General features: G+C 35.5%; 1 protein-coding gene across 1 annotated transcript in view; it reads right to left on the bottom strand.

Annotated features, from left to right (window-relative positions):
- The window catches only part of MCU (mitochondrial calcium uniporter), a 193918-nt gene that overhangs the window by 37035 nt on the left and 144515 nt on the right, over positions 1-12368 (bottom strand). Inside the window, exon 2 of the mRNA XM_047759565.1 lies at positions 3521-3590. Coding sequence (XP_047615521.1) covers positions 3521-3590 — 70 coding nt within the window. The remainder of the gene's footprint in view (positions 1-3520; positions 3591-12368) is intronic.

Here is a 12368-nt window from a genome sequence, read left to right as displayed (position 1 = left end):
GTTGTGGAGCAATGTAATCTGACTAGTATCCATGAGGATGCGGTTTCCATCCCTGGCCTTGCTCAGTGGGTCGGGGATCCGGCATTGCTGTGAGCTGTGGTGTAGGCCAGCAGCTATAGCTCCAACTCCACATCTAGCCTGGGAACTGCCATGTGCTGTGGGTGTGGCTCCCAAAAGCAATAATAATAATAATAATAATAAAAATAAGGAGGGAACCCCTGAAGGCTCTAAAGACCTCTAAATAAGTTATAAACCATACAATCATAAAAATTTTAGTCACTTTACAATTAAAGATCTAGGGCATAGAAAAATTAAAATGAGAAGCCCCAAACCACAATTTTTTTTTTTAGGGGTCTTTGACACTATCACAAACACTCTTGATAGAGTAAAGAGTTTCTGGTGGGTAAGTACTATTTCTGTAGGTAAGTATATTTTTTCTCTTGCAAGAGGTAATCATTATTATCTTCTATTTCATCTATTTCACAAATGAGAGAGAAGGTTTTTCAAAGTTAATTACTATGCCTAAGGTTAAAGGTTGGTTAAGTGGTGCAACTGGGATGCACATCTTGACTCCAGAGCTTGATACTTAACCTCTAAGCACAATGCCTCTCATGAAAGGGAACAGGGCGTGGGCACAGGCATGTGCATGTGTGCTTGCATGCAGTGTAGCAAAAGCAGTTCCAGAGTTGAGGTTCATGAGACCAGGGGTTCCATGAGTTGGTTTGAGAGAGTGTTTGTCACTAAGAAATTATACATAATATTTCTCAAGTTCTAGATAAGATTTTTTCTAGAGAGAGAAGCTAGAGCTTTCATTAAATCCTCTAAAGCATTTAATGACATAAGGAGAAGTAAGAACCTTTTAGATTGCTTCGGTAGGGAGGTTAAACATTTAAAATAATCTATGTTTTTTACCTCAGCTATCATAGTCATAACTAGGTAACAAACAATTACTGAGAAGCAGTATATAATAGGTATATATTCGTTTTAAATTCTTTTTTTCCCCCCAGGCCACACCTGCAGCATATAGAAGTTCCCAGGCCAGGGATTGAATCTGGGCCCTGCAGCAGCTGTGGCAACATCGAATCCTTTAATCCACTGCCCCAGGTCAGAGATCGAACCCACACCTCTGCAGTGGCCCATGCCCCTGGAGTCAGATTTTGAACCAACTGCAACACAGCAAGAACTCCTAGGTACATATACTCTATACTAGGCATATAAATATCACAACTACACAATATGGTATTTTAGACCTTGTACTTAAAAAAACAAACAAAAAAACAAAAAACAGGGTCAAGCCCACATTTGATATAGACTATGACCCAGCAGTCATAACAAGGAGCAATGAATGATGGTAGAGACATTTACTATTGGTGGCTAAATTCTACTGAAGTAGCGTTAAGCAGAGTTTTCTTACATGCTGTACCAGGCTAAGGTAAAATTAAACTATATGTACAAATAAGAAAGGTATATAATTTAGGGGTAGTAAAAACACTGAAATGCATTAAGTCAAATAATCTTCTGCTTCTATTTCTTGATAACTAGTAATATGAGTTGATTTTTTTTTAAGGAGGGCAATAGTATTATCGGTAGGAATTTGGGGAGAATTTTTTTTTTTTTTTTAAGCATGTATCCCTTTACTTTTGTAAAAATACTTTTGTAAAAAACCGCTCATACAGTGTAAAGGCAACATACTGGCATTTATGTCCTGTGAAAAATTCAGCCAGATAACCCAGTACAACTGTACCATGGTTACATTACTGAAAATTTTTTACACACATTAGTATATAGGATAATAATAACTGTGGTATGTGGTAAAATTAACAATATATATATTTCAGGAGGAATTCATTAGTTTAAATTATTTGCTACTGAATATCATAACTACTGGCACAAGTGTCCTGTTGTAGTGTGACTTAGTTGCCACTGAATATATATAACTTACCAAATATTTATATATAGACACTGAATAGATAAAAATTTCAGACAATACTGTAAAAGCAAGAAATTTGAAAATGAAATGCTACTAGTTTAGAATTAACTGAGAGGATTCATCGCTATGAAAAGTATTCTTTATACTGGGAGAAATTCTCTCTCTCTAATGAAACCATCCAATGATGTCACCTGCATTGGTAATGGAGGATAGTAATAGGACCTGGGAAAGGTGCAGACATGGCAGTGGAAAGCCCCTCTCTGGCTATTTAGTGGGCCAAGACAGTTCTAGGGGCAAGAGTGATACCCATCTACTGCTTTGGAGGGGCCTAAGGAGGGAAAGAGTAGGTGGCATGGGCAGGTGGTATTATGGGCCTCTGGCTCCTGGTCATGTAGGAGGTACTGGCATCTACATACATACTGAGTTTTGACTAAGGGCAACACAACTACTGTCCTCAGCTATAACGAAGTGCCAAGTGCTGCTTTTTAATTTGTACACTGATATTATTTTATCACCTCTTTATGTCTCTAAGATGGAGGAAAAAGAAATCCAGCTACTATTTTTCACTGTTTTGATTATGGCCTCATTTTCCTTTCAACCTTTCCATACTACAAAAGAGTAATCACAAATGGATAGTTCCTTCAAATCTAGGTTATTCAGCAAATATGAGCACCCTGTTTATATATCTAAACAACTTTGGGAGGGGTTCTGATAACACTGAAAATATCTATACTGATTAAAGACAGGAGATCCCGGCACTTTCAAATAAATGCACCTGAGGTTTCTTCAATTTCAGGTGTCTATGTAAATGTGCAGGGTGCCCTTTCAATGGTTGCTATGCCTATGAATTAATGTTTAGAAAGCTGAAGTTAATTACAGTTCTATCAAACTAAACTTTGTACAGAGAAAATATATTTAATAGTCAACTGTAAGCAAATAATCTAAACTATAAACGTGCAATGCTGGGTAAAAGAAATGACAGGAAGAGTTGTAAACATATCTCCTCCACTACTATAAATACAACAGAAGCTTAGATTCTCCTGCCAATTTGCAGCACCATGGACTTTCATAAACGGCTATATATGGTCCCCAAGCATCTGTTCACTTTTTTCTCACATCAAAGAAGAGTATTATAGCCCTGAGCCTAAGGGAAGAAAAGGCAAAGAAGGGCAAGAGGTTTCAGACTCTGAACCGCTTCTGTCTAGGCTCCGATGCCACGAAGGAGCTGGAGGGTTTGATCATTACCCATAATATAAAGACTCAATGGTTAGGAAGTACCAAAGATGGCATTTCTGTGATTTTCCCAGTTTGTTTAAAACATAAATGAAAGGAGTAGATAGTATTATTCCATGATGTATGAAAACTTGTTGGAGTCTATTAGTTTTTCCTCCTGATTTCTCCTCTAAATTCACTAGATCCTTGTTCAAATTTTATTTCTCCTCTAGCCTCCCATCTCCTCTCTCTGACTTCAAGCACATCTTAAGTGAAAGAGTATAGTTTGTGAATGTATATGTCAGACAGGGAATAGGAAACACTGAATTAAAGAGAAAAAAAGCATTAGCAATAAAAAATGGAGTTGCCAAAACTCACCATCAGAGGGCACAACAGTACTGCAATAAACGACTCCCAAATTCTGCCAAGAAGAGAGCCGCTGGTGCACCTAGAAAATACAAAAAGGATACATCCATTGTTAGGATACAACAACAAATGTTATATGTGTGTGTGCGTGTGTGTGCGTGTGTGTGTGTGTGTGTGTGTGTGTAATAGCTTTTAATTATTTAAATATGTATTCTTTACAGAAAAATCTAAAAATACAGATTTAAAAAAAGAGGCTCTCAAACTCCTATCATCTTGGTATGATGGTGATGAACAAACTGGTTTATTTTCAAGATTTCATACAAACACATTTACATATACACACACCACACAAACTGTTTTTCATCTAGTTTTTAAAACACTTAATACCAGTTTTAAGTGCTGTCAAGTCTAAACTTTCTTGCTTCTTGCTCCTCTTGCTAGCTTTTAGATCTGCATTTCCTTCATTTCTTTTACTAGGTATAAGATAGTTATTAAGTAGTCACCTCAGGAATTTACTGTTACTGGGTAGACATCTAGTCTTTCTGTTCACTCTTCCTTTTTTTGGCCACACCCATAGCATGCAAAGTTCCCGGGTCAGGGATCAAATCTGTGCCATAGCAGTGACCTGAGCCACAAGAGGAACAACACTGGATCCTTAACCTGCTGAGCCACCAGGGAGCTCCTCACTCTCCTCCTACATTTTTTTTTTTAATTTGGTCAAGTAATTTCACTCCTGAGTCCTTAATCACTACCACCTTCTGAATATTAGAAGGAACTCACACTAATATCCACCTTTACTACTTCCTCAAAGAGTAGTGCCATTGTGGATTTAGGTTTAGAATATAGGCTCTCACAACTAAACTAAGTTTCTGAAAAGATACTGTGTATGTTTCTGACTTGCCAAATGCTTAATTAATTCCTTTGTACCCTTTACTTTCCTAGCCCCAAAAAGTATTAAAGGAGGAGGAAAAGAATACATACTGACTAAAAACCAACATACTAGCCTCAGAGCCAGATACTACATTCCACTCTATTAGCCTAAAGAAAAATCATTTAGGACTCTATGATAAGACATACCTTATACATTGCTATGTATAACAGACTTAACATCCCTCATATTGGTATCATTAATTCCCACCTCTTACCAGCTTAAGAGACCACACAGAGGTGAGACTATGTACTAACAATCATTTAAAATTACTTGAGTCTTCATGGCTGGTCATGACACATTAATGTTTCGACACGGTAACTGAGAACCTTTAAGTTAAGGGACACAACAACTTTACTGTAGACTGCCATGTTCAGATTTTTCAAGTTTCAAAACACTCAGTTGTAGTAAATTCTACTCAGAGATTCGAGGATGCTCTGGTTAAAGACGGGTGTGCTGGGAAACCCTACAATCCTAATCCTTTGCTTGAACTCCCTTACGGGAATCCAAGGAATCCTTAGGCTCCATGGAGTAGCTTGAACACTAATGAGATGGAAGACAAAGGAAGAAGAGTCCTATGTCTTATTCTATAAATGAGGAAACAGACTCACAGAAGGAAAGTGACTTATTCAGAGTCACCTATCAGAATCAGGATTAGAACCCAGGCCTCGATACTACTAACCATCTTCTGTAGGTCTCTGTTGGCTCAACTATAGCTCTAGAATGCTTAGCTATCTTCTACAAAGATGCTTTTATTTAAAATGTTTAAGTTATTTTACCCTCTGTCCTCTATGACTTTATAAATTACTATGTACAGGAGTTCCCATCGTGGCGCAGTGGTTAATGAATCCGACTAGGAACCCTGAGGTTGCGGGTTCGATCCCTGGCCTTACTCAGTGGGTTAAGGATCCGGTGTTGCTGTGAGCTGTGGTGTAGGTTGCAGACGTGGCTCGGATCCTGCATTGCTGTGGCTGTGGTGCAGGCCAGCAGCTGCAGCTCCCATTCGACCCCTAGCCTGGGAACCTCCATATGCCATGAATGCGGCCCTAGGAAAAGACAAAAAAAAATAATAAATAAATAAATAAATAATTACTATGTACAGTAATAAAAGACATTTCTGTAGGTCAGAGAACCACATAAATACATGGTTGTTTATGAATACTATTTGTTAGCATGCTATGGAACACAAGTTGGCAGGTAGTCCTGTTTTAGTAAATAAAGTTTTACTAGAACACAACCAAGCCCACTTATTTACTATCTAGAGCTCATTCATCTACTTTCAAACTACAACAGCAGAATTGAGTAGTTGTGTAGTTGCAGGAGAGCTGAATGATTGCAAAAGAGACCATATGGCCCACAAAATCTCAAATATTTACCATATGCCCCTTTAAGAAAATGTTTGTTGACCTTTGCTGTAGAATTCCACCTCTGTAGTTTTGAGATAATTCACCTTCCTAAAGTCCTTCCCAGTCACTTCTATAATGATGCTGGCAATTACAAAATATCACTTATTAAATGTTTACAAACAGACATATAGGTCCCTTTCTTTAAACTTTATAACAGTCTATAGTTGAATAACACCAAAAGAAACAAAAACGATTTTGCTCTTGCTTTTTTTTTTTTTTTTTTTGAAATATGGCAACAGTGACAACAACAAAGAAACACAAAATAAAGACAAAAAATATAAGGAAAGGACTGTAAGTACTCAAGCCAAACGGCCACTGGCATTCTAAACTGTATTCCATGACTCCCCTATACGGAATATATTTTGTTAGTTAAATTGTACATTCTTAATAAGTCACAAGAAAATAGAGTTTCATAAATACTTAACTTATGCCAAATATTTAAAAAATATACCGAGAAGTTAAAAAAGAAAAACTTTCACACAAACGACATGTATTATTCACATCTTTAAATTTCATAGGCAGAGAACAAGATTAAGATCAAGAAAGTAAATATTCAAGAATGTGCAGAAATCATCAGAGAAAGAGTAAATCTCTAGGCAGTCAATTCCAAATGATCAAGGTGATTTGGTGTTGACATGATCCCTTGAAAAGAAAATACAAGTTTATACTTTTGGTAAGAGATAGTCCACATTTTTGATGAGTAACTTGAGAACTTTTAGAAGAAACAGGGATTCTAGTGAAAATAAAGGAAAGCATAACATCTGCTCTGGTATTATGACCATTACCTTTAAATTAAATTATTATTTAATTTTTTGTCTTTTTAGGGCCACACCTGAGGCATACAGAAGTTCCCAGACTAGGGGTCGAGTTGGAGCTGTAGCTGCCAGCCTACACTATAGCCACAGCAATGCCAGATCTGAGCCATGTCTGCGACCTACACCACAGCTCACAGCAATGCCACATCCTTAACCCACCGAGCGAGGCCTGGGATGGAACCTGCGTCCTCATGGATGCTAGTCAGGTTCATTACCACTGAGCCACAGTGAGAAGTCCCATTACCCTTAAATCTTAACCCCAGGAGAATAAAAATACTAGCATTATCAACTTAGTCTGACTACAAAACACCGTAACTTAATTTCCCCAAGTTGTAAGATTCAAGATCATTTTATTAAAAAATCAAGTTTTAGTATTATAAAAAGGCATTCTATGCCCCAAGAGCAAATTATTAAACTCAAGTCAAAAGTAACTTTAAAATCCTTTAGTTCTATCATAAATTATGCAATTTCCCCTACACTCACCTTTCATTGTTCAGAAGAGCAAACTCAGCAATATATTCCTGCCAGCAACCTGGTAAGACTGTCAAGTCTACATAACCTGTCAATATCCCCTAAATATTCACAGCCAGTTAGACACTGGACCAGAGTCAGAGAAATAGAAAAAAGAAAGAAAGAGAGAACAAAAGAAAGAGAAAAAAGTACTTCCTCATTAACCCAGTTTCCTTTATGAAAATCTTGGGACCAAATTTCATTAGAAAACAAATAGCTATTACCTATGTTAAACTAAATATAAAAATACTATATTAATCGTATCAAAAAGTTTTAAATGGAATAATTATGTTTATATATTTGTCCACAGCCCCACTATACCATGAGTTTAGATATGTCAAATGATAACACCCTGTTACATTTCCCCTAGTGTAACAAGTAATGCTTATGAGAACAGATGCTTTCAATACATGTTCCAAAAGCTTTTCTTCTTTAAGACCAGAGTACCTAGATTTCAACAACTCTGCCAAACCTCTCTCTAGAAGCCAGTGCTTACAATCATACTAGGATTAATAGTGTAAAACTCTTTCATTTGTTCTAAAGCAAGACATATCTATAACATCTTCTACAATTTGACATCAGTTTTGTCCATATCCTCAACACGATAAAACTGTTGAAGCATTACATCAGCAATAATTTTTCATGATTTCAACTCCACCAATACACTAAAATAAGCACCATGCGAGTTTCGGCTGTGGCGCAGTGGGTTAAGAGCCTGACTGCAGCAGCTTGGGTCACTGCAGAGGTTTGAGTTCAATCTCTGGCCCAGCATAGTGGGTTAAAGGATCTGGCATTGCCACAGCTGTGGCATAGGTTGCAGCAGGGGCTTGGTTTCAACCCTGGCCTGGGAACTTCCATAGGCTACGGTACAGACATAAAAAAAAAAATGAAAAATAAGATAAGTAAACAAATAAAAGAAGCACCATGGCTTCAAACCTTCAAGATCTGATATAGGGGAAACACTGCAGTTACAAGTGTTGGGGCCAGCTGAATTCATGAATTTCAACCCCAAAGTCTCAGTTTTCCCATCTGTTAAACTAAAAATAGCAATGACAACTATTTCATAAGGCTGATTTCATTTAAGGATAAGCGACAATATAAATGTGACAACATTTGAATGACTAATAGTCTACCAATATTTAAGCTATTCAGAACAAAACTCAAATCAACCTCTTTAAGGGACTGTTTCCCACTAAAAAGAATTTAATGTTTCATGCATTTCAAAAGCCACGCTTATCTCCAAAGAGATATTATATAACATATACACCTTATGATGTTTAAGGTAGAAATCTGAAGGTTTAAAAGAGAATCTCTTCAGAAAGAACCATAAAAAATATGTAAAGGCTTTGACTAATTATAGAGCTTATTTCATTCTTCTTTCAATAACTAAGGAAGCAAAGTTTCTGATATAGTTTAAGTGAAATTGGTACTTATATTTTGAGTTAAATTATATAATAGTTTAATATTAGAAAATTATTTTCTCCTTGAATATGTAATTTAAAATGGTTCCTACATTTTATTATAAATTTGCAGCATTTCCCCATTTGACGATATTGTTACTTCATAATGGAAGTCCATGATTCAATTTATAGACCTTTGATTTCCAAGAGAATTTCACATTTACAAAACAAGGCAATATGAAGGACTTTTTGTTGCACCTTTCGACATTAGTTTTCTAATTAGGAAATCATCTACCTCCCAAATCATCAATAAGATTATTTTAATAGTAATACATGTTCAACAACTCACAGTGCTTTGAGGATCAAATGTATATAAAGATACAGGTACACAATAGCATACATGCATATAATGTATATAAAAGCATACAAAGCAAGAACTTAGCTATAAAATCTTCACTGCTGACACAGAAATAAACTAAAATAATCAGAGCACTCAAACCTTCACCATAACTAGTTGTATATCATATCATTCAATGAAGTATGAACAATTACAAAGGTCACTTTTTAATCCAAATACAAATATTTATCCATTTAACAAGAAATGCTCATTACAGCAAATTCTCTTATATGAGGTTTTGAAATCAATATCTAGGTTCTAAGATTGAAAACATTAGTGATATTTCTTGTATATCACTAAGATATTTGGCACAAATTATCTTCATTGATAAACAATGTTTCTAAGATTTCGGTATAACACCAAAATTACACCCTGTGGTTTATAATGGATAAGAACTACAGTCCAGTATCTACTAAAATTTCATTGTGTAGTCTAGACCCTAGTATCTGAGGCGATTTCTACATCTACAGTTGGAATGTGTTTACACCCTGAAGGTTGCTACATTTTCCTTAACAGATGCAATTCTACTCTTTTGAGTCTCATGACAGTCACATTAATGATACCAGCAGAAGGTATTTCTGCTTTTCTTAAGTGACAACTACCACTTTCCCCACAGTGAATAGGTTCTTTTCTATTTTGTTCCTTTCATTCTATTTATTAAGAACCTACATTCACAAGAAAGGTAAAAACTGTGGCCCCTCTGTAACATCCTACCTGTTTTTTACAACTATTATTTTATCTGACACTATGAAACTTCAAACATACTCAAAGTTGAATTCTACAGTGAACACCCTTCTATACCTTTCATCTAGATTCTACATTATGTTCTCTATCCATCCTTCCCTTTTTCAGAAATTCCTAATTCTCATAGTTTAAATGTTTTAAAATGTATTATATTCTCTAACTCCTTCCTGCACTGTTCCTAGATTTTGTCCTTACCTGTTTTCATTTGCCACACTGTATTCTAATTATCCATTTAGATGCCTGCCTTCCCTTCAGCGTAATGATCACCCTGAGGACTGCCTTCATGTCTTTATATATTATATCCTACTCTCATATACGAGGAAAAAGTAAAAGCTTAATAAATATTTATCTAATTGAGTTGTCTTCTTCCTTATACCTCGATACCTTTGACATTTAAGAATTTCTTTATATTTTACTGCTAAACTACTCTGAGTAATAAGAAAGTAAGTTATTTCCATAAGCATTTTGGGAGATTATCAGAGGGCAAATTCCTTTAAATATATGAAAATGTCTATTTTATTTTTAGCTGCTGTAGATACAAATGTATTCCATGTTGTATTGAGATGGCCATTAAGTGTACTGCTAATTATAAACAACAAAATACTCAAATGCAAAGTCCTTAAAAAACTCACTGTCCTATAAAACCTAGCATTTGTAACTTCCAAAAAAATCATTTAGAAAATTAAAAGCAGCATATATACTTAGATACAAGGGAATGAAATTATAATGGAAACTACATGGTAATGTGAACTCTCAGTATTTGTTAAGTGAATAAACACAGCTGGTTTAAAAGATGTTTTTATTGAGGGTAAAAATGTAATTTCATTGCTTGCATATTGATTGATGGTTCAATTTGGCTGTGGTTCTTTTCATCACCTGAATTAATATTTTCTTCCATAGTATCATTAATACCTGTGGAATCTCAGTATATATAACAATACTGGGGAAATAGGAAGTTGTATCTATAAATTATTGTATTGAGATAAAACTCCCCTTCTCTAAGGTGGCATAAAAGTTAGGAAATCAACAACTTTTAAAAGTATTTTATTTTGGCTTGATGATAAGTAAAGAGGTGTTAGTTATATTATTCTCTATACTTTCGCTAACAAATACTTTGTTTTTCTACTTTGCTGGTAGCTGGGGTCTATGAGATTTCTATGCTGGTTCTAGATAACTGCTACTCATATGCAGTTCATGGCTCTATAGCATCAGCATCTGATGAACATGTTATAACTACAGATTCTCAGGTCCTACCTCAGACTTACTGAGTCATAATCTGCATTTTAACAATATGACCAGGAAATTTGCAAGAACCTTAAATTTTGAGAAGCACTGCTATAGTTCATTCAAATGAGATTGAAGGAGTACATTCATTAGTTAGGGATAGTAGTCTCAGACATTCTACCTTTCTCATTTATCAAGACTCCAGCATAAGCAACAAAGGCTCATGGGGAAAAGCAACATGGCATTACAGAAAGAATACTGCATTAAGAGTTTGAAAAGCTAGATTCTAGTCTCATCTCTAGTTGTGTGACTTTGAACTTTAGTTCTTTAATCTTTAAAACGAATGAGTTATACAATATACACGGTAAGGCTCTTCCAACTCTGAAAGTCTATGACTTTATGAATATAAATACCAATAGGTATTTGGGGAAATGATTCAACTGTATGGGCTATCTCAACAAATTAGGCTTACTTTTAATGCTACAGGGGCCTTGTCCATCAAGTACTTTACACTTATTTAGGTTTGAAAATCAGTCTCTATCTTTCATTTTCACACTTGGTTTCTGAAAGATGCATAGTGGTGAATAGCTTAGGAGGTGGGTGGCTGCTATTAATAATTCCCCTCACCGCTTCCTTTGTTCTCGAATGCTGATAAAGCACAGGTAATAGACAGGATTCATGAAAAAGTAAAATCAGAGTCTGTATTTTTAACAAGAACAGGAGAATGTTACTGTTCTTAGGAAAAACATGGCTGAAGCATTTAGGATTATGATGTCTGACACTGTCAAATAAATCAGAAAATAAGAAATAACCATATGCATGTGTACATATATACGTGTGTGTAAAGAGAAATAAAGCAAATGCGGCAAAATATTAATAATTGATGAATCTATTATAGATGAATAGATTCATCAATTTTTCTGCAATTTTTCTGTAGGTTTAAAATGTTTTCCAAATAAAAGTTGAGAAAGAAAAAGAATTAACATAAACTGAATTAACATAAATAAAAAAGAAAAAGAATTAGCATAAACAAAATATTTTCTTGTATTCTTCTCTCTTTTTTAAAGTAAAATATAGCAGACCTATTTATTTTTTCTGAAACCTTTAAAATGCAAGAGAAGGAGTTCCTGCTGTGGCTCAGTGGTAACAAACCTGACTAGTAACTATGAGGATGCGGGTTCAATACCTAGCCTCCTTCAGTGGGTCAGGTAATGAGCACTGATGTGAGCTGTGGTGTAGACTGCAGACAGGGCTCAGATCCCACGTTGCTGTGGCTGTGGCACAGGCCAGCAGCTACAGCTCTGATTAGACCCCTCGCCCTGGGAACTTCCACATGCTGCATAGGTGGCCCTAAAAAAGCAATAAATGAATGAATGAATGAATAAATAAATAAATAAAATTTTAAAATGCAAGAGAAAATTTAGGGCAGAAGGAGA

This window comes from Phacochoerus africanus, chromosome 15, assembly GCF_016906955.1.
Source record: "Phacochoerus africanus isolate WHEZ1 chromosome 15, ROS_Pafr_v1, whole genome shotgun sequence".
Taxonomy (NCBI): domain Eukaryota; kingdom Metazoa; phylum Chordata; class Mammalia; order Artiodactyla; family Suidae; genus Phacochoerus; species Phacochoerus africanus.
The sequence above is the reverse complement of the archived record's forward strand: the minus strand, read 5'-3'. Positions and strand labels throughout refer to the sequence as shown.